Here is a 23775-nt window from a genome sequence, read left to right as displayed (position 1 = left end):
TAAATTAATTTATTTAAGATTAAACCTATTTTTTTCATTTTGGTCACTTAGTGTAGGATTTAACATCTCTCCATTCTATTTTCTGCTCAGATGACCATTTAGATTAGCCAATCAAATTTCAGCTTGTGCAAAAGGAAGAACAAGTAGTATTCCGAAAAGTTCATTTGAATAGAAAGTAGAATTAAGTGTTGTTAGATCCTACTTGAATGAACTGAAAGAAACAAATCTTTAGATTGGACTCTAAATCTACCTAGCTGTCCAAATTCTTTAAAAACAATTAAACACATGCTTTTTAAAATATAAGTAAAATATTGTTTATTAAGTAATAAAGTATTATCATCTTTGTAATAATAAAAACAAAACCGGTAGAAATATGGCACAATGAGTATTTTTACAGTAAATGTATTAAATCAAATTATGGTACAGCCACAACAGCACTGCTGTGGGTAGTCTGGAGCATACACCTTCCTTTCAAACCCATACACAATAAAGTCCAAGTCCTGATCCTTCCATTTGTACAAACAGACAGTCACTGGAACAATTCTCACTCTTTGTCTCTAATAAAGAAAACTAACTTTAAAAAACAACAAGTTACAAAATATCTTTTTATGACAATCTGCCATAGAGTACATTGTAGGATGTATCACTTACGGTTGGGTTTAAAATATGATTTAACTTTAGAGGTCCTTCAAATTACTACAGTGGCTAATATTCTACTGATGCAAGGAACTACTCTTTGGCAATAGCAAGCTAAAATGAGTTCATCAAGAATTAATTAAATAAAAGCATGTTTAATTAAAGGTTCAGAGTAATATTGCAGGAATTTCAACATACTGGTTAATTTACCTGCATTATTATAGCTTTGTTTGGAAAGTTGTGTTGTGTTACAAGTCTGTTGGACGCTTGATTGACTTCACTCTCTTGAAACTGGTTAATTGGGTACACCTTAAAAGGAAATCAAAACTCAACATGAAACAGATTTTTAAGTTTAATTTAATACAAACAATTTCCGTTTCATATACTGTCAGCTGCTCGAGTTGATTTTTTCCTTCAAGAATCAAATTGGCTAAATTTTATTTCATAAAGTACTTGCCTTATTAGTGGGGCAAGACTTCTATCGATAGGATATAAATAAAAGATGAGTGCTTATAGATGAAACATTTGACCCAAACATGAAATGTATGTCTCACCCTAGGTAATGTTTCCTCAAAGGCAAGTTGCCCTTGTGCATTCTTAATCAAATGGTCTGGAAGTGCAGTTCTTTCAACAACATGGTGGTCTTCTTTGTTCTCCCTTAAAAATAACATTAAAAGAGTTAAGTCAAATCTACTTTCAAACTGCTCTGAATGCAAACGCAAAAAAACCCTAGATATTCCCACAACTGTAGAAAAAACAGTTCTTTATGGTAGTCAGAGTGGTGAGTTAAAGAGTACCGCACCATACATTTACTATTCAAAGTAATTCGTTGCAGATCGGTTGGGGTGGTCCGAAGATAGCCCCTCCCCCGCTTTTTATGAATTTCATAATCGCTGTAACTTGGAGTCAACCACAGTTTTATCGAAGTGCTATTGCGGCCGAATTTTTCCAAAGCGACAGGATTATGTATAGGAAATTTTTTGATTATTTTATTCATAAAGAGCTTGCAATCCACTTTTAACAGTTTGTAAGGCATTGTTAACCGATCGCAAGAATTCGTGAAGCATTCTCAAAAACTGATTCGCTATTTCATATGATTGTTTAACAAATTCATTTACGAATGATTGCGAGTAGTTTACAATAGTTTTTCAATGGCTAAACGAATGAACAAGAGTTCGCGCGGGCGCTTTGCGAATATAAACCAATACTTTGCTAAGGCGAAGAGGGTTAGGTTGCCGGCGGGAGAAGAAGTCGAAATAAGTTTTGATATAATAACTTGCTTCGCTTCTCTCGTAAAACATACCAATTTGTATGAGGCTGTATGGCTGAGGCACCGACCATTTTTATACTAAGGGGGTGGGGCAGGGATTATTTAAAATGATATTTAAAAAAAAAAATATTCCATGCCATGGACAAAAAAGAATTATGAATGAATACTTCCACCATCCTTTAAAATGTAAATTTCTAATAAAAAAACCTGAATAAATTATTTTCGCTTGCACGGAATAAAAATTCTAACTCGACATAAAATCCCAGCCCCTTGTCCACCTTTGAGAAGAAAATGGTCTGTACCTTACAATTATGTGAGTAAAATGCAACCACATTGAAAACTCATTACCGTTCGTAAAACACCCATAACTAGACCGCATATATTTGTAAAAAAAAATCGTTAGGGTTTCGTAAACCATTTGTTAATTATCCGTAAAAGCTTGGACCAAATCGTAACAATACACACTGTACTTACAAATATTCTTAACAATATCGTATACATTCGTAAACTACTCGTATTTAAAAAAAACTGGTATTGTAAACGCATCACATTAATTCTATGTAAATCGTAAAGAAATGGTTCATACTCCTAACCAATCGTAAAGCACTCGCAAATCACTGGTATAAGTGCCTTATTGGCAAGGATTCGTACAAGTTTTACAAATCTTGTAAATTTTGGAGATTCGTAAAATTTGTAAGAAAAATTCGTGCCTGTCAAGGCCAGGGGTATTAATTTGGCAACATTAATGCCGAAAATGTCACCCCATTTTTTTATAAATAAAGTCCCATAACTTATAAAACGAAAAATCGGATATTATCCACAGGGAGCTCATGTTTATACAAAGTTTGCAATTAGTTTCATAAAAAATGGCAGCAGCACTTTTGGATATTGTGCTTTGTTTGATTGACGGACATACACCGGTATAGCATAATACGTCCCATTTAAAAATACTGGCCTATTAAAACAAATGCCTACCATTTAATCTTCAGTAAAATAAAGCATTTCAACTGGCTGTGACCTTTACACAACGGACACACCACCATTCCTCTTGACATGCAAACTCTACAACTGCAATACAAAAAAAAACCAAGTGAATAAGACAGCTATTTTCACAGTCAATGTAACTTCAACGACCTAAGAAAATGGAATATTGTCCGTCCAAACATTAACAGGATGACATTAAGTCAAAAGGTAACAGCTAACCTATAACATTTGCAGAGTAATAAATGCAGGCTCACAACAAATCTATTTATAGGGAAAAGTACCTCACAGTACCCACTGTTTGAAATGAAAATTAATAGTGGACAACACTTACTCTCTATATCCACTGCCATGACACCAAGTGCATCGGTCTTCATCAATAAAACCACCATGATGATGATGGTGGTGGTGATGATCGTGGTGATGGTTATGGTGATGACCATGTCTCATACCAGAACCATTACATGTCCAGCAACGCTCCTGTCAGAATATAATTACACAAAGGTGAATCACAGATATAGGGAAAAATCATGCAAAGACTGAACTTCACTTATTTCATAGATAATTCAGAAGATATTTGTCTAACATCCAGGAGTATTCACGTTCAGCAATAAACTTTTTACAGAAGCACCAACTTCCCCTTTAAGGTGGCCTCGTTGTCAACATTTCTGCTAATTAGTTTTGGAATTCTACTTGCGTTGGTCATTGTAGAGAAATGTAGCTGCTGTGCAGATTTTTACTATATGAGTTATAAGTAATTCTCATTGATAAAAGTAGTCTTTCGACAGAAACTTACAACATACAAATTACTGCCATTTTTTTACTCTTTACATTCCTGAGATTTTTTTTCAAAAGAAAAAAACAAATGGTTTTTATTTGAGTAATGTTTTATATTAATAAAGAGCGACACTTTAAGCGCATGATACGCCCGTTGCCCTTTTAACTTGACCTTATGCTTTTAATGAATTTATATGATCAACTAGAAATAATGTGAGCCCTATCAAATACCCTCCCCCCCCAAAAAAAAATAAATAAAAAATGCACACAAAATTTGGCACTACCAAGGCTACCTCAAGTTTAACTAAGTTTGTTGTCTTGATTTTTAACCCATACATTTCTATATTGTTTAAAACACAACTTCCTGACAAGGTTACCAAGTACCTGTTATATTTATTAGTCCGTCATCATAACAAATGGTCGGTTTTAAACAATTTTTCAACAAATAAAATTTCCTTGGCCCTTACCGGTTTTTTTAAAGAGTAAAACTATATAACACGGAAACGTAGAATTTGACATTTCTACAAATCGGAAGAGAGCTTACTTCAATAGATATGAACAATTCACCGAAGTTCCATAAAAGTAGATGAAAGTGTTATTGATTTATGTGCCAAAACTTGAAAATTTCCCTTTTTTAAGGAAAACAATACATAACAGGGAAACGACAAATCTGAAATTTATAAAAATTGAAAGGGAACTTATGTCAATAAATATAAACAATTCACCGAAGTTTCATTTAAGTTGGTGACAGTGTTTTTGAGTTATTGTCTGAAAACTTGAAAATCCCCCTTTTTTTAAGGAAAAAAATTCGTAACACGGAAACGAAAAATCTGAAATCTATAAAAATCGAAAAGGAGCTTACGTCAATAGATATGAGCAATTCACCAAAGTTTCATTACAGTTTGTGAAAGAGTTTTTGAGTTATTGTCCGAAGTGTGGACGACGGACGGACGGACGGACAACGGTACACCCTATTAAAAACCCGTCTTAGACGGGCCTATAAAAATTAACCACTACAGAAAAACAAAGACAAATAGAGTGCCGTCAAATAAAAGTTTGTCGAATTGTTTACCTCTATCAGATTACATACTCACCCTTCCTCTACCAAGACACTTATGGCAGCGTACAAATCCAGTAGCAAAGCAGTGATGGCATGGCTGGGAATACAGAGCAAAAGTAAACTAACATTTGCTTAAAATTTTGACCAAATTGTTTGAAATAAAGTGATAATATGCGATATATGACTTGGTGCTTCAACAAATTTAACCAACTCAAGTTCACTAAATTGTTTTTGTTCAATAATTTTATGCCTTCATCGTTCTCAAGACACGCGTCTTAATTTTTTTTAATTTCAAGACAAAGCCCGTACTTTAAAACAAATTAAGCCAAGATGTACCTTTACTGATGCAGTGTGCGGAACCTCTATCTTTCGAATTTCGTTTTTGAAAAGCTGTGATGCGTTAGACTGAATATCCCAAGGACCAGGAGCTGGACCGTTCTGTGGTCCATCTATTGGCTGGCCTACAATAAAATTGTAAGTGTGAAATGTGTACAATTTTGGTTTATCAGATATTGCACTGAGTACACCAACCTTTTATGGATGCAGGCTCTCTGAATTTGTATATTCTACACTTGATTTTATTAAATTTATTTTATTTTGTTTGTGATGTATGTTTGATCTTGATACCAACACCCATTAATATGGTACACACAATTGTATAATTTTTAGGGTATTGGTTGTAATCATATGATTTTTCAATGGAATTAAGATACTTTTACCGCTTTTGTAATTTCTGAATATCAGGCTTATTTCTACAATGTTTTGAAGTTTACTGTTAAATTCAAGGGCGGTTCCAGACAATTTGAAAAGGAGAGGTGCCAGCACGAGGTTTCTCAGAATATGGGGGAGGGTGCTGGGACATTATGAGCCATTTTTATCAATTTTACACATGAAAACGACAAATTTTCAAATAAAAAGGGGGTCCAACCCCCCTGCATCCCTCTGGTTCCGCCACTGAAATTGCACAGTCAATGCTCAGATAAATTTATTCAAGGACTAAATAATGGTAGATAATTCACCGTTGAACATCGGGACGGTCTTACCTTTAAACGGTTCGTATGCCCATTCGGTTGATCTTGATTCAGTAAAACTCTCGATGGAATACTGAAAAAAGGTAAAATGAAACTCCTTTGAGATTGTGTATACATTCAATTTAAGTTTAATTGAACCATCCAAACCAAATTAACAGGACATAAACATAGGACAAAACACGTATTTATTGTTGATTTGGTCCCTCTGTTTCGACAAGGTCCTGGTATTTTTTATCATGAGCGTAGACACTCAAATGAAATGGAAAAAAGAAATCCGTTCGTTACAGAAACATTAAGATAATATTCAAGGTAATTACAGTCATAATACTTAAGATACAAAAATGATACATTAAAAATTTATAAGTTAAAACATTTACATGGAAAGCACTACTGGATTGTAGATCGTTGAAGGAAAGATCTTCCGCGGCACGTTTCCCATAGCAACAGTGGTCATTTACGAAATCTAAAAGCGCTTCTCTGGCATCTTGTTCAGTTATGGTAGGAACACTAAAATTAAGTCACATTCAATTGTTATTGCTTAAATGAAATCTAAACACATACAAATAGATAATTTAGATATTATTAGATAATTTTGTTGTCATATAATAATGGTCATTAATATTTATTTTACATCGTAGATCTTTAAGAATCTTATTTCTACACGTTGACAGCATTTTGACAAGTGTTTTTTTTGTTGTCATCGTTTTAAATTAGAGCTCATATAAGAGGATAAATCAAAAACATTATTCTAAATAAAACTTGTAAAAGCATACTTAGAAATATTTTGTCTTTCAGGAGGAGGTCCTTTCATGGCATCCTCATATGATGGAGGCGGTGGTAGTACAGCTTTAATACAGAAACAGAGGTCATTCATGATACAGACAATACAACATATGTCTTATGTAGAGTTGGTTTTACTTACCAGATTAATATGCATTTGATATATTTTATAAAGACATTAATACTATTGATCAGATGTTTTTTCAAACTTGACATTGATTAAAAGAAAAAAAAAGATGACTGAGTCATATTACAATTACTTCTAATTTTTATTAATAAAATAGGCTTTTGTTTTCATATTTCACCAATCCTCTTTTAAAAATTAATAAAGGAAAACATCACTGTGAAACTTATCCCTACATATATTTTTCTTGGCTTACATTTGTCTACAGACACTTGGGGCATGATTGGCGTCGACCACTCTCCCTTTTTTGGCAAAATAATTTTGATTTGATTTGTTAAGTGCCTTCAGTGCCAGTGTTAGTTTGATGTCTTATGTCAAAACATTCTAACTGATACTGAAAGTATCTGTTTTGTATTATGCATATATCATTTAATTACTCCAGTATTTTTAGAGCGGTTTTATACGTACTATCTGTAAATCCAATGTTCTGATACCCGGGGATAGCGTCCATTTTCTCCAATGGTGGAGCCGTTGGTGCAGACGGGGCGTCTTTTGGTTGTTCATTTTCTGGAATTTCTCCAGTATACTGTGGCACAGTGACTCCCTGGGGTGGTGCTGTCAACACCAGAACAAAAAGTAGTATTACTGATTGCAGAGGTAAGTAGACCAATACTGTTCTTTTAGATATTACACTCCCACTAATAACCAAATCACGTAGGATATTTTTAATAATTTCCCTTAAATAGTGAAAAAAGACTTACATTATCTTCTCTGGAGACAAACTACTGTCATTTCAAAACTATTCTCCTTTTAAACTGATTTTCAATAGATTTTATAGTTAGCCCCATGGTAGTGCTTACTCTGTTTGTCCATTGTTTCACACTGATCTTTATAACCTTCAAAATTAGACACTAGACGACTCTTTTATGCATCTACTCAGCAAAACAACTAACTTGCTACCACAGGTTGAACTACGAAGCTTTTATAAATTAGGTTGATAGATTTTCAATAATGGTTTAAGACTGCTGACAGAAGCCCCGAAAAATCTAGATTGGATAGCTTCGTGACACATTTCCTTCACATGAATGGCTTTATTATATAATTATATATTTAGATCTAATTTGACTGTTTAAAAAATCCTCCATGTTTCGTTATGTGCTTCATAGTATCGATTACCAAAAAGAGTACAAGCAATGTTTTACTATTAAATAAATACTATTTATTAATATGTACAAAATGGCGTCTAGTGCCTTTGTAAAATATAGACGGTACTGCAAATTTCCTGAAGGTAATTAAAATTAGAATATCAAATATTCCGAGGGAGTCAAAAAGTTGCAACTGAATTGAAATGTCATACGTTGAAATGTCATACGATAGTAATGAAGGTTTTGTCTTATACTACACAAACAAAATTTAAATAAGTTCTCAATATTATTTTATACCCCTTTAACATCCATCTTTCCAAAAAAAGCTCGCATTTGAACTTTCATGTATGTAAACTTTGTGAAAATCGTATCGTGTGGACTGTGTGCATGTGAATATTGTGGTTTCAATATCACGACGGTCGGTAAATCGTGTGACACTTTAATTTTTAATACCCCACAGATTTTTGGATATTTTTATCATACAGCATATCCTAATCTTTGTCCTTATTCAATGAAAACTTCAAATGTATTGGTATATTCTCCTAAGTAAAGCAATACTTTCATAGATAATGTATCCTGTCAATAATCCTGCATCTTCCGGATCGTATTCGCTTCTCATGTTAATATAGTGCGTTAAAAGTTTCAGAAGGCGTTGTTGGGAATACATACCAACATAAGCGGTTCCTTGTTGACCTTGATTTTGTGTGCCGGGATAGGCACCCGCTGGTTGACCCTGTGACCCGGGATAGGCCCCGAATGGTTGACCCTGTGATCCGGGATAGGCCCCAGCTGGTTGGCCCTGTGATCCGGTATAGGCACCGGCTGGTGGGTTTTGATATGCTCCTGGAGGTTGCCCACTTGGGTATCCTCCAGCTGCTTGCCCAGGATAAGCTCCAGCTGGCTGGCCACCATAGCCGGGATATGCTCCGGCAGGTGGGTAGTTTTGTCCACCACTGTAAAAAAAATCACGTTTAAAATACACTATCAATAAACAAGAGGCTCCCAGGAGCCTGAATCGCTCACCTGGTTAAATATTTGCCTGTCATGGGCAGTAACTCTAACAAAGAGTTGTCCGACTATACTGACTCAATGAAGACTTTGGAAGAACTTATCATAAGGATCATTTCATCAACTGAAAGTTTCATTCTATCTATTATAGTTTTCAAGATATTGGTTGAAAACTGCTAAAACATGAGTTTTTGACTTTCAAGGACAATAACTCTTACATGGAATCGTCTGACAACTTTGATCCTTGGAGACTTGTGTAGGCCTTATGATAAGAATCGTTTCAGCAATTGAAAGTCTCATTCTTTATATCATAGTTTTCAATATATTAGCTGAAAACTAAAAAAAAAACAACCTGTGATTTTTCTCCTCTCAAGGGCAATAACTCTTACATGCAGTAGTCTGTCAACTTTGATCCCTTAGAGACTTTTGTAGGCCTTATAATAAGGATCATTTCAGCAATTGAAAGATATCAGCTAAACCTAAAGGTTTTGGAGATACATGCACAAAACTACTGTCCGACCCCTATGTTCTATTTTTAGTAACGATGACCATGTTTTTTAACCAATCAAAAATCCAAACCGTCATTTTGTGCAGGATACCTTAAAAAAAAACCAAGAATACCAACTTTCATGGAATCCTATATAGCACGGACGCCAAGTGAAGGTAATAGGCTAAAAACCACTAATTCCACTTCCCATAGGCTTCCATGCTAATTTCACAATATTCAATGGCTTCTCTGGACTTTACCTTAACTTTAACCTGCAGATGACTATATATCAGCATGATTCTACATATGTCAGCTCACAATCCTCAGAATGGCATGTGGGGTTAGCAGACTTGCAGTGCAGTACTGGTCACCGGAAGTGAAGGGTCTATAAATAGCATGGGAAATCCCAGTGTTTTCACAAGATAGGGGTATATTTAAAAATCATTATGGAGATTACGCTTCACATCACAAGAAGCAAAATGCACCTATAAAATGTACAGAAATGTTTTTCCTTTCAGAAACTGTTTAAATTTTTTAAATAAGATGAGAACTTTTTTCACAGCACTATGAGGAACAGGGGTAATTTCTGCGTAGGACTATTTTTGCGTACGTTCTAAATGCTCATTGGTTGAATTGGTGGTCTGTAACCTAAAGAGTCACTTTTTGTCTTAGAAAAAATAAATAACTATACAGGTATCTTCCTACACACATACTGAATGCATTTGCAAAGTTTCAGTGAAATGTGACAAGCACTTTTTTAAATATTTGATTTTTAAATATAGGGTAACCAAGTTGTGCGAGCAAAAAAGTGAAAATATTCTACCATACTGAAATGCATTAAATATTTGCAAAGAACTTTTTCTGACTTTTCAAATAAAAAATATCAATCACAACTTGTTTTTTAACAATATCAATGAAGAAATAGTTTTAAAAGTAATCATTTTCTGAGAAATTGGTCTATTTTTAAAAATTTATTTCTGACATGCCTCCCCCTTTTTCTTGATCACATGTCAAAAATCCTAAATCTTTAAATTTTCACAAAAGGTGATATATTTGGCTTTAAATTTGTAAATACAGTGTTTTCACATTAAAACATGACCAGTAAAGGGCACTTAAAGCAAAAAAAGTGCTCAAAAATGGATTTTCCATGTTGCCATAGGGGAATGCTTATATGGCCTTAACCGCAGTAATGAAAGTGAGTTTTTCCTCATTTCTAACCTAATTTTTGCTCAAATCTACACAAAACTTGATTTCAAGTGCTTATTACTACCATATTTAGGTAAATATAGCCCTCAAAGTTTAATATTTGATATTTTTACTAAATTTTCTACACTTTTTACAAGATAGGACATAAAAATCAGCCAAAAAGACCAATTTTCCATAATTTGGACCTATAACTTAAAAAAATGCATATTTTGAAGGATTTTTGTAGTGTATTCCTCTCATGGCAAAGTTAACAAGATCTTCAAGTAGTTTAAAGCTATTTCAAGAAACTTTTCATTTTGCCATGGCTTCAGCTTAAGGCTAAAAACCACTAATTCCACTTCCCATAGGCTTCCATGCTAATTTCACAATATTCAATGGCTTCTCTGGACTTTACCTTAACTTTAACCTGCAGATGACTATATATCAGCATGATTCTACATATGTCAGCTCACAATCCTCAGAATGGCATGTGGGGTTAGCAGACTTGCAGTGCAGTACTGGTCACCGGAAGTGAAGGGTCTATAAATAGCATGGGAAATCCCAGTGTTTTCACAAGATAGGGGTATATTTAAAAATCATTATGGAGATTACGCTTCACATCACAAGAAGCAAAATGCACCTATAAAATGTACAGAAATGTTTTTCCTTTCAGAAACTGTTTAAATTTTTTAAATAAGATGAGAACTTTTTTCACAGCACTATGAGGAACAGGGGTAATTTCTGCGTAGGACTATTTTTGCGTACGTTCTAAATGCTCATTGGTTGAATTGGTGGTCTGTAACCTAAAAGTTCACACGGCCTACGGCCAGGTGATCTAAGAAGGGACAGTTTAGACTTCTATACAGACCGACATGACTAATTACATTTATCTACTTTTATCCTTGTTAATGGTTCCATTAAAGGAATCTTCAACAAGTATACCCCTTTATTCAGTCTGAGAGGCAAGATAAAGAAATACATGTTAATTTGAAAGAGTGTCGTTAATTGTAACGACACACTTTAAGTAAAATTTTAGTATTGACGTCATATGAACTTTGTCCGGTCGTAATTGTAGTAAATAGGATGAGTATCTCAATTGGTTTCCTTGCAGTTACTCCGATTTTTTTTTCTCATTGGACCCACTAGCATTCAACTTTGTAAGATATATTCCTTGTAATTGCTTTCACTTTGTTTTGTTTTACAATTAAAATCCCGATCATAGTCTTTGTTATTGATTTGTTAATATACTTAGATTAAGCAAACCAAGGTTTGAAGCAAAGTACATGTTTGAAGGAAAATATAATACTTGTCACGAAGTAAATTAATAGAAGTTAATTTGTCACACTTAAAAGAGTGATCAAGGGAAGCAAGATTTAGAAATCAAAAGAATACACATTTTGTATTTCAAGAATAAAGACTAGACAGGAAAAGCAGATCGACACACACAATAAACAAAATAACACGTACAAAGAAACAAAAGTATATGAGCAAGAGTTAAGTAGTACTCCAGCTAAGGATCATGCAAAATGTGATTCATGGGTAAAAAGCCTACACATTTTTATTTTTGATATTTTGTTTGAAATGTCATAGTAAACAGAAATTAACATGTGGTTTTTCACATAACCCGTGCTCTTAGGAGATAAAAATTATATAGAATGCACTGTAGATTTCAAAATTAAGGGAGATAACTCTGTAAATGGCGCACAAATACAATAGAATCTACTGGATTTTCAATGTGGATTATCTCCTAAGAGCAGGCAGATTTGAATGAATAATTACACATTTCATAGTATAGACCCATAAAACAACTTAATTACAAAAATAAAATTATGTAGCCTTTTTGGGGTGTATCACTTTTTCAGATTTTGCATGATTCTTACAAAGACTGCTACTTATTTATTTTGTTTAAAACAATTGTGAAAGGTACACATACAGGCATATATCAACTAAGTGGCTAACACAGTCACAAACATTCTGTCCATTCAACCGGACCTCTAATTAGTTCAAACTTTTTATCGCAAATGGGATTGAAGTTAAAGCAACATCATCATGAGAAGGGGTGTATTTTAGATAAAAATTTAAAAGCACAAATACGGATCACATTTCCATGTTTGTATAATTATACAGGCGCGTAGCTGAGGCCAAATTGAAGTGTAGACAAAATTACGGCAGGGGGTCTGGGAGCCGCTTAAGGCCCCCAGCAGGTCCAGGGGGCGAAACTACCCCCCCAGAAGCTCCGCGGAGATAGCGTTTTAGAGCATCACTTATGCCTCTCCTGGATGTATTTAAATAAAATTGGCAAAATTAAGTGCAGGCAAAAGCTTTTTTGCCTACCGGCAGCTACGCGCCTGTTATATGGCATTTTAATGTTCTACCTTTTTATTTCATTCATATCCCACATTAACCCAATTGTTTATTACATATTTAATTCATGTATGTAATATCAGTATTACTCAGTCTGCACGGTCAGGTCTTCAATCTGAACTTCAACCTTTTCGAACTTGCAAACCATTGTACGTGTTACAGCATATAAATATACGGGTTTCAAGTCTTGTAAATGCTACAACATTATGTTGAGAAAACAAATATTTATTATTCCTGTGACATTGATAACGATATGATTAATTAAACTACCATACTGATCCCCGATTTTATAGAATATTTGAACTAACAAGGAAACCATTCAAATTTAAATAAGTAATAACAAAAAATGGTTGAGTATCAAAATTGAAAAGACCTACCTGTTCATTATTGTCCACCACACTCCTACTTCCTGTTTATGTATGAAACGCCCCAACGAGGGGTTTTGTGCGGTTTTTCCATGTGATTATTACACACATGTTGAGCAATACATAGATTTGATACGTAAGGTTTCGCTTCAGTTATTCTTTCAACCACGAATACTATAATATGTTATGAAGAAATTAGGTAATGCGAATAATAACATTATTAGCGTACCTTGATTGAGGCCCGAGGAGTCGATCTTTTTCGGACATCTTTAAGTCATGTGGGGAAATAAAATTATCATATCTATAGATAGATATGATTTCTGTAATCTACTTCCCCATTTACAAATAGTATTTGTACCTGCGTCACCAGCCTAAAACCAGTAGCCGCTCGACTTCGGCCGTTCGTCTGTCAACCCGTCCGTCACGGGTAAATAAGATTACACAATAATCTTTTATACAGGTTCTTTTTATCTGACAGATTTTTACTTGTATAGGCTATACACACAATGTCATCGGTAACTGTTTGATGGTATTTTTTTGCAGTTTGTAGGACCCATGTTGTATAGAAAGAGGAAAAAACCCAGAAAATACGTGAGAAGTCTGTCAGATAGAAAAAAGGGGGAGGGGCACCCAGAGGCTTATACAGTGACCTGTGTTCACGTACCTGTCATCTTATATGACTTAAATAAAAGAATTATTTTATCAGTATTATGCCATTGGTTTATATACATATTGAAGATGTGTACCCCTATTATGATTATTTATACATATTTCATATATATTTTTAGCCTGTTTATTATAGCCAGAATTTGTGTCTATGTCACCGTACGTGTTGTGGGCAGTACCTACTTACGTTGTGCAATATGTAACTCAAAAAGCATAAAACCAATTTCTTTCATTTATTTGTAACAGTAAAAGTGTATAATCAGTTATTATAAAATTACTGAAATTTCAATAAATATGTATAATTACTTAACCCCTTGAGAAGTATATATAATTCCTAATTCGGAATAGTAACTATGCATCATTATTGATTTTTTCAAAGTTTTTTTCCGGTTTGATTTTTAGTAAATTTGTAAAAAAATGTGAAATACTAGGTACCACATGTTTTGACTTCTGGAAAAGTGAATATTATATCATACATTTTAATCCTGAAAACAAATCTTACGATGTACTAGACAAACAGTCTTTTCAACGAAAATTAAAGTTAATGGTCTAAATTAAAATATACAGTTCTTTCGCATATTGATTGTAAATTTGATAGCTCACAATGAGAAAATATCCAAAAAATTAGCTCATTTTAAGCTCAAGTCCATCGTAAGTATCGTAGTGATAAGTTTTTATTTTATTCGGTAAATTTGTGAACATATGTATTTTCTTATATAGAAGACCCTAAACACTAAAGGCCATATTGCATATACATGGAAAGACAGAAAATGGATAGCGTTTGGCCACAAAGTACGGCATAGACAGAAAATGGATAGCGTTTGGCCACAAAGTACGGCATTTTACTTTGATCGTGCTCTAGAAATCAGCTGAGATGACGGATTCATAATTTTTTTACTCAAAGGTATTATTTGATAATATTTCAGTTTTATACATAATTCCTGATTGGAATTTTAATTAGTGTACATAGTTCCTGAAAATTTCAGTAATTATACACATAATTACTGAACATTTTAGTAATTATATTTTTTATATAATATACATACACATTGAAGACATGCACAACTAACCACGAACAATTTTTAATATATGTTGTGGAAGGTACCTATAAAGAAACTATTACAACATATGTTTTTATACATTTTGTAAATACATGAAAAAAAAACATATGTTTTATAAGACCACAACAAAGAACACATGAAAAATATATGTTTCTGAATAACGAATTAATGGGCTTTGTTTATCAAGTTGCATAATGTATTATCTCTAAGGTCATTTCTGGGGTGGAGATGGGAAGTCAATGTAAACAAATGTAGGGTTATAATAAAATCACCAAACTGATAAAATCTAGTAGTCAAAAGAAAATTCTGTAAAAACATGGCAATATCAGGGTAAAAACCAGAAAGTTGGGTTTTTCCAACTTAAAAAACTGAATGCAAAGAACACATGCCTTCAATTATTATCTGCATCTGTGCATATTTTAGGACTTTAAGACTCTATGTAACTTAAATTATCAGTAAAGTTGTTGTTTACCAAAAAAATCCAACAACGAAATTCTTTAGAAGAAATTTGACCGTTTTCTCCCCAAAGTAGATATATTCTTAGAAATTATGTACTAATCATCTGAAAGTGTAGTCAAAATGTTTAAGGAGTCTGTTTACGACCAGTAATTTCTGGTTTTTGTGAAGTTTAGTTGTATAGATTATATCAAACAGTCCAATGGGATAATGCTTGTGCAACCCTACATATCATAGTTTTTTTTTATGTTTTGAAATTTAGGTTTCTCTGGAATATTGTATTAGACATGATGTCTGCAAGTTATACAGTTTGTAAGTATAGTTCTTGATTGATTTTTGTTTCAAAATAATCCTAATGCTTCAACAAGGTTTCTGGAATGAATGGACACTTTTTGATCAGAGTGTTCGGAGAGTAATCAAGGGAACCAAGATTCTAGCAGAAATTAAACGAATGTAATCCAGGGACAAAAACTAGACATTGAAAAGAGACAAATACAGCAAAGAACATATAATAAATAAAGTAGTACATGCAAAGTAACAAAAGTAAATGAGCAACTCGGACTCCACTAAAAACTGGGAACATGGACCAGGTGCACCTGTAGGGTAAGCGTCCCTGCTTTTCTAGAAACATCCGCCAAGTTGCTTATAAAAAGTCAAGTCCGGGTTAGACGAAAGAGAAAAAGAAAACTACGACTCGTGGAACAAACCAGTTTTGATGATGCAGAAGGATACACCGTAACGATCTACGAGTTCATGATGACGATTATAAAACTTCTGTAGTGATGACTTCAATCTTGTAGCAACATAACCCTGTTCCAGCAACTAATTGTTAGAAATCAAGCGCGATACAAAAAGTCTGCGTATTAACGACAAGCTTTGGCATAATGTATGAATTGCGATATGAAAACTCCATACACAGGTGCAGAAAGGATGTTGCCACTGATGAAAGGAAAGTTGACAATTATGAATGAAAAGTCATTACGTTTGTCGTACAGTTTGGTCAATAGTTTTCCTTTACCATCGATTTCTAAGTATAGATCAAGATATGAGGCTGACTTCACAGTGTCTGTTGTATCCTTTATCTCAAGTTCTTTTGGATAGATGCGATGTATCAAATTCCCGAAACAGGGATTGTTTAACGATAATATGTCATCTATAGAGCGGAAACCGATATTAAAGGATCTAGCTAAACGATGTGCTTTCTTGCGGATCAGAACAGCTATTAAGTCAGCCTCGTAAGAGTGAATGAATAGTTTAGTAAGTAGAGGAGCACCATTTGTCCCATTAGAATGCCGACCATTAGTTGAAAAACGTGCCACCACACTGGACAAATATGTTGTCGATAAAAAATTCCAGTATTTTGAAAATATCTACGGTATATTTGGAAGATGATTTGGAATTATTTTTTACAAAATATGAGGAATCTCTACCAAGAACTACATATTTGTATCTAGGTGTAACGACGATATATAATGTTTTTGAGTCGGGATTTGAACTGAGTATGAGGGATAGAAGTATAAAGAGTTGAAAAATCATAGGTTTTAATGTTATTATCTTCTGGTAATAATCTTGAATTGATGGTTTCCAGAAGATCTTTCGAATTTTTCAGGATCCACATTGAATTAATGCTACAACGGGAGGACTGGAAACCCTCCTTGACAACTTTGAATATAAAAGTTAAAAGTTTTGAAAGAGGTTTGGTGGTACATTTTGCAGATCCAGCTATGTAGCGTTGTTTGTATGGATTCTTGTTTAGTTTCTGAATCCAGTACATTGACGGTAAAGCACAATAATCGTCATTGGTAGAAAGACCAAAAGAGGATAGCACATATTTATTGTTTTCCACTATCTCTTCTTTAGAGTGTGTAGTGGCAGTATAGGTCTTACTACTGCTATTATTTTCTACGTCTACCTTTGATAAGAAACATCGAATGTAATACGTTTTGCATGCAAAACAATATTATTTTGGGCTTTGTCTGCTGGTACGATATATTTGTCATGTTTAGAAGTCTTTGTTTTTGCTACATCGGGGTCTTTGAAAACTGATGTAGCATTGGCACTCATTGACATACTTTCATACGTTTCAAAATTGAAGACCTCACGGCCTTTACCCACTCTAACAGAGAATCAATGTCTTCTTCTCGTTTTATCATTTTTTTTTGCGTAGGCCACCACGCCATCCATAAGAACTTCAAAGTTATAATTCCAATTTATGGAACGTGGTTCACAGTACACCGGACTTTTAGAAAAGACCTTAGATTAATACCTCCACCTTAATTTGATACGTTATACATTGATATTTCCTATTATAGGTTCGTTTGAGATCGATCTATTCAGTGAGCGTTCGCAATGTCCGGATTGATTATAATTGCCTTACTGGCGATAGCCGGAAGGAGGATACTATATTTTAGGGTCCGTCTGTTCGTTACATTTTGAGTTGTCCATGCTTTAACAGAAGTCCTTCCAATGTATTGACTATATATTTGATATATCAAAATAAGAGATGTGGTATGATTGCCAATGAGACAGTCATCCACCAAAACTAACGAATTCAACGAACCCTACCCCTAACCTGGGAAAGTGGTGGGAATATACAACAATAAAACGAAATATAAAATCTTTTGAATTCGGATTTAACTCTTAAAATCTACACAGAATACAAATACTTTAACAAAAATGACAAAGGACAACAAGCTGTATCTACCTCAAAATAGTACTCGCTTTTTGTAAGCTAGTTAAAATACCAAAAAGCAACTGATAAGCACACCTTGTTTCACTCTAAAACAAATTTTAAAAAATCACTTCGAAAGGATTTAGTGAAAATTAACATAAAATGTTTAAGTAAAACCAGATCTTCGTGCAAATGTCAAGATATTAAGCAATGGCTTTCACATGCACATTTGTATAATGTTACGCGAGATCCGGTAATCTTAAACTGTAAAAGAACTATAAATCCCCACTGGCATAATAGAAAATATGGGATCGTGTATCAGTTCAATTGGTCATACAGTTGTCTGTATGTTTACCAACATGATTCATTGAAAACATATGATAAAATGTCTAAGAAAAACAAGGTCTTCGCGCAGATGCCAAGATAAAAGTAATGACAGAAAGTAGGGCATAATGTAATAAGGTTTAATAGGGTTAATCAATATTTAATTTATTAACAAGAAAATCAATGCTAGAACCATTAGAAACATAATTCAAAGATTTAACAATGATACGATGAAGATACCCTTACGATAAGTTTATTCAAATACTTTTCCAGCCTAAAACGCTTCTGTTTAGACTTTTGTGCTTTATTTATAACAATACCATGAAATGTAGGATATGAAATCCCATATTTTATAAAGTAACGACAAGTACAGCCAAACCACAACATCAAATCTTTATATTTATGTTAGAATTAGTAAAACTAATTTATGGTACCGAAAACCTTGACTCAAGAAACTACCCGTTATACAGAGGTTATGTTCATTAAAATCTAAATCATCGCCACAAACACATATCGAACAAGTTGGGAAATATACACCGTAAAAAGGAGCCAAAAAGGAACGTTCCCGTCAAGGAGTGGAAAATTAACAATTGGATGCGAAAAAGAGTTCCTTTGGTCCTAAATTTTAGTTTTTAGTTTACCTTTTGAAATGGAAACATATAAACCCAGAAAAGGACAATTAAAACTGTTCATATCAGCTTTATTTAAAGTCTAATTCCTTAGGACAAATTTTAGCAGTGTATTATAAAAAAAGTCAAGATTATTAACCGCAAAAACACCATCGTGGTAGCAATAAGTCTTATTAAATTTTTCTTGTAAATCAGATTTGGAAAGATCTTTACGAAGATACATAAAGATATCTTTAAAGGCTTAAAGGCCATAGACCCATGTCCCACTGGTTTAGCAAGTATGATTTTATCTTTTCGCGTTCGTCTGAGAAAAATGACATTTCTTTATTACAGCAAATGTATTTTTGATCTGTTAAATCGAAACACCATTTGATAAGTTAAGAAAATTTCTGTTTAGAGAGGTACTGTAGAATTGTGGTGTAAAGTCTGGAAAATCATAACTTTATTAAAAGCATGTAATTTATCCAAAACTTCCAACGAGTTTTTCACACTCCAAAAATACTTAACACCTTTATGTTCATAGGCTTTATTACAATAATTCATAATTAGTTCTTTTTAATTGAATGAGAGGACTGGTTGAAAGGACAAAAAAATAGTTGTATTATACTTTCTGGAATTTGAATGGATTCTAATTAAATTTAGGTAACCGATACATTGTAGGGACTTGAAAATGCTTAGCGGGGGCCTTCAGCTTATCTGTGTCAGTAACGTGATTGTTTTGTTTTAAAGAGTTATCAATGGAATAAAGGTTATAGCGGTAATCAACAGAATGTAATCCAGGGACAAAGACCAGACATACACAACAAAGAACTTAAAGTAACTTAAATCATACATACAAAGTAAAACAAGCAAATGGGCAACTCGGACTCCACTAAAAACTGGGAGTATAGACCAGAATGCACCTGTAGGGTAAGCGTCCTATGCTATTCCAGAAATACCCGCCGAGTTGTTTATAAAAAGTCAAGTCCGGGATTGACGAGGAAGGAAAGGAAAAGTATGACACGTTTAACAAACCAGTTTTCTTGGCGCAGATGGATACACCGTAGCGATCTACGAGTTCACGATGACGACCATAAAACTTCTTTGGTGATGACTTCAATCTTATAGCAACATAACCCTGTTCTAGCAACCTAATTATTAGAAATCAAGCGCGATACAAAAAGTTTGCGTAGTTTTAGCAAGCTCTAGTATAAAGTACGAGTTGTGATATGAACACTCCATACGCAGATGCAAAAGGGATGTTGCCACAGATGAAAGGAAAGTTGACAATAATGAATGAAAAGTCATCACGTTTGTCGTACAGTTTGGTCAATAGTTTTCCTTTACCACCGATTTCTAAGTGTAGATCAAGATATGAGGCTGACTTCACAGTGTCTGTAGTATCCTTTATCTTAGGTTTTTTGGTGTAGATGCGATGTATCAAATCCAAAAATTAGGATTGATATTACGTCATCAATATAGCTGAAACTGAGATTAAATGATCTGGCTAATCGATAGTCTTTCTTTCGGATCAGATTAGCCATAAAGTCAGCCTCATAAGAGTGAAAAAATAGGTCAGCAAGTAGAGAAGCACAATTTGTTCCCATTGGAACGCCGACCGTTTGTTGAAAAACGCGTCCACCACACTGGACAAATATGTTGTCGATTAAAAATTCCAGTTCTTTTATATTAAATGTATAGTATTTACGTCACACCATTACCACATGACTGGCTGCTTTGTTTGCTTGTACATATATGAACTAAGAACCGGGTTTCTGAAGTTTAGTTTGAATTCTTGAACATGGATTAGATTTTCTGTTAATCTCTTAATTGCTAAAGACATACGAATGCGTTTCCTTTAGTCGAAAATTTTCACGATGTTAATCGACGATTTGGCCGTAATATTATCATTTAGACCCGAGAGGATCCAATTCTGTTTCAAATTGTTTGTGAGATTGACAACCACTTCCAGAGGTTGGACTGTAAAGCATTTACGATTATGGTTGTGTTTAGATAAAGGTTGATAGACTAATAATTTGATTTTTTTTTATATTTTCGAAAACGGTTCATGAAGCTTCATCATGTTGGATACTTTGAAGATATAACTTGGTTTTTTCGAATGGTGTTTGAGGAGTCATGGGCCTTTGACTTGTGTGATCACACCGTACAACCACTTTGTATCATTTCGATCAACAGCAGCATGATACGTTCAACATTGTTTGTTTACCTGTGACATGTGCATTATCGTTGGTAAGTAAATCTTTATTATTTACTTTTAATATGAAAGTTATGAATTGGGTTTTGAGTTGAATGGTGATTATATGCTATTTTATGAGACTACTATTTCTTTTCTCTTATCATCGGCATTTTCGTAGACTTTTACCCACTTTATGTTCAAAAGATCACATCAAACCTTAACGTAATGAACTGCCACTAATTATATTATAAAACTACGTACCAAATTATCAATGATCATATATATGAAAGTATTATGTATAACCTTCATTTTGAGGTATGAAACATTATCCTATCTTCAACAGTTTTAGTGTAATTTGCTCTTCTATAACGACTTGTGCGAAAAAAAAACTGATACGATCATCGTCCGATATATTTTCCTTCGTGATACATTCAACAGCAGTGTTATGATACGATCAAAAGCTGTATTGTAAAATGTCAAACCTGTCGTTTTCTGTAAAATTGTGAAGATATTCAATGTTTTGATTGACATTAATCTTAAGTTTTTGTTTAGTAATAACAGTTTTTCTGTACCGTATGTGGCTCGATAGTAGAACTTCTTTGGAAAGAGTATATCTGCCAACCATCATTTCAAACTTTTTTTTCTAATTTCTACTGCACTATGAGGCATTGAATGGATTGCTTATTATAAATGTTGATGGGTCCAATCTTCCGAAAATAAAGTGCAATACACCAGCAGATAATGCGATGAACTTTGAGGGTCAATAATGATAAATGAGAAGGGTGTTAATCATCAATTTTCCATAATCAGTAATAGTGATGATCAGCAACGCGCACTTTTTGACTTTCTTTCCAAGTTCTTCTTTGTATGTTGAAAAATTGGCCAACCATTTAGATGTCTATTTGTTTCGTTTTTTTTCGTTTGTTTCTATTTTAGGGAAACGGGATAGCCAGAGAAAATGTGAGGTTTCGGTATCCATAAACAGAATTTGGGAAAAGAATAATTTTATGTCAGTCATTTGGACTTTTTGTCAGTTCCTTCTATAACTTATACAACAAAATCCCAAATTTTGTGTTGGACTTCGGACTGACATGGTGGCAAATGGTGGCAAATGGTGGAGGGAACGACCAAAAATTTGCATCGCAAATTTGACAATTCTAACATCGTTGGGAATTTTTTCAGACCTTTCTATACGTTTACATATCTTCCCTGTATCAATTTGATCCGATGGAGCAGTGTAGTGAATAGAGTCGTCACATTCTGAGACGTTTATGTATATATTATATATTATATATTAATGTTTAAACAATTTGTTTGTTGTTTTCACTGTGTGTTTGTGTTTTTGCGGAGTTTTACTCGGTGGGTGGTGTTTTACTTGGTGTGTTTGGTCATTATGAGAATTTACTGTCATCTCTTGTTTACAACAGGTCTGTGTACCTCGGATAGATGAGAAACTAATTTCTGTCGGACACAGACTCTTAATATCATTGGCTTAGGATGTGATTGCGTACCCCCCATCTGCATTTTCTTTATTTTGTTCTATGTACTTTAGACGCCGTGGAGATTTCAACAATATATTCCACAGTCATAAATTTAAAGTCCAGTTAAACTTTATTTAAACTCACGGGTTAGCAACATATAATTTTTTAATATAAATTTACATGAATTTCAAGTTGTTATAAAAAGGTAGTAAATTTTCAGACAGCTCGATCAGTGACAACTCCGGGTCGTACAGTTTGGTCAATAGTTTTCCTTTACCATCGATTTCTAAGTGTAGGTCAAGATATGAGGCTGACTTCGCAGTGTCTGTAGTGTCCTTTATCTCAAGTTCTTTTGGGTAGATGCGAATCCCCGAAATTACGATTGTTCAAAGATATTACGTCATCTATATAGCGGAAACTGAGATTGAAAGATCTAGCCGAACGATATTCTTTCTTTCTGATCAGATCAGCTATAAAGTCAGCCTCATAAGAGTAAAGGAATAGGTCAGCAAGTAAAGGGGCACAATTTGTTCCCATTGGAATGCCGACCGTTTGTTGAAAAATACGTCCACTACACTGGACAAATATGGTGTCGATTCAAAATTCCAGCATTTTGTAAACATCTTCCTCTGTATATTTGGAAGATGATTTGGAATTATTTCTTACAAAGTTTGAGGAATCTCTACCAAGAACTATATATTTGTATCTAGGTGTACCATCTGTTTTGGAACATACAACGATGTATAATGTTTTTAAGTCGAGATTTTAACTGAGTATGGGGAATAGAAGTATACAGTGTTGAAAAATCATAGGTTTTAATGCTATTATATTCAGATAATAGTTTTGAAATGATTGTCTCCAAAAGATCTTAGGAATTTTTCAGGATCCACATTGAATTAATACCACTACGGGAGTAACAAGTGTTGTAGTAGGACTGCAGACCCTCTTTTACAGTTGTGAGTATAGAAGTTTAAAGTTTTGAAAGAGGTTTGGTGGTACATTTTGCAGATCCAGCTATGAAACGTTGTGATTCTTGTGAAGTTTAGGAATCCAGTACATAGACGGTAAATTACAATCATCGTCCTTGGTAGAGAGACC

The 23775-nt window shown here is 33.9% G+C and overlaps 1 protein-coding gene and 1 long non-coding RNA gene across 3 annotated transcripts; one reads left to right on the top strand and one right to left on the bottom strand.

Annotated features, from left to right (window-relative positions):
- Positions 1-289: 289 nt before the first annotated feature.
- On the bottom strand, positions 290-13581 carry LOC148629168 (protein SSUH2 homolog). 2 transcript variants are annotated; one of them, XM_088545456.1, is made up of 13 exons: positions 13443-13581; positions 8474-8757; positions 7128-7274; positions 6529-6601; positions 6133-6262; positions 5768-5828; positions 5061-5185; positions 4759-4821; positions 3222-3367; positions 2882-2974; positions 1191-1293; positions 847-945; positions 290-557 (listed from the first exon to the last, which is right to left on the bottom strand). In XM_088545456.1, the coding sequence occupies exons 1-13, from the start codon at positions 13478-13480 to the stop codon at positions 411-413; spliced, it is 1509 nt and encodes a 502-aa protein (XP_088401582.1). In that variant the 5' UTR covers positions 13481-13581; the 3' UTR covers positions 290-410. The 2 variants fall into 2 exon arrangements, with proteins under 2 accessions (XP_088401582.1, XP_088401591.1); XM_088545465.1 differs by lacking the exon at positions 13443-13581 and adding an exon at positions 13226-13384.
- Positions 13526-22507, top strand: LOC148629167 (uncharacterized). Its single transcript, XR_015915247.1, has 5 exons — positions 13526-13640; positions 14600-14783; positions 15659-15708; positions 21074-21249; positions 22133-22507. It is a non-coding gene; the product is annotated as an uncharacterized LOC148629167 (long non-coding RNA).
- Positions 22508-23775: the final 1268 nt, after the last annotated feature.

The sequence above is a fragment of the Perna viridis genome, chromosome 1 (genome assembly GCF_037379345.1).
Source record: "Perna viridis isolate PV_CMFRI_1.1 ecotype Kerala chromosome 1, ASM3737934v1, whole genome shotgun sequence".
Lineage (NCBI taxonomy): Eukaryota > Metazoa > Mollusca > Bivalvia > Mytilida > Mytilidae > Perna > Perna viridis.
This window is presented reverse-complemented; position numbering and strand designations above follow the sequence as displayed.

Bases quoted from the DNA above. Each gene is read 5' to 3' on its own strand.
- LOC148629168 (XM_088545456.1), bottom strand. From the start codon at position 13,480: ATGTCCGAAAAAGATCGACTCCTCGGGCCTCAATCAAG. The intron at 8,758-13,442 runs GTACGCTAATAA...TTTTTTTTACAG, and splicing joins CTCCTCGGGCCTCAATCAAG to TGGTGGACAAAACTACCCAC. The intron at 6,263-6,528 runs GTATGCTTTTAC...ACTTAATTTTAG, and splicing joins GAAAGACAAAATATTTCTAA to TGTTCCTACCATAACTGAAC.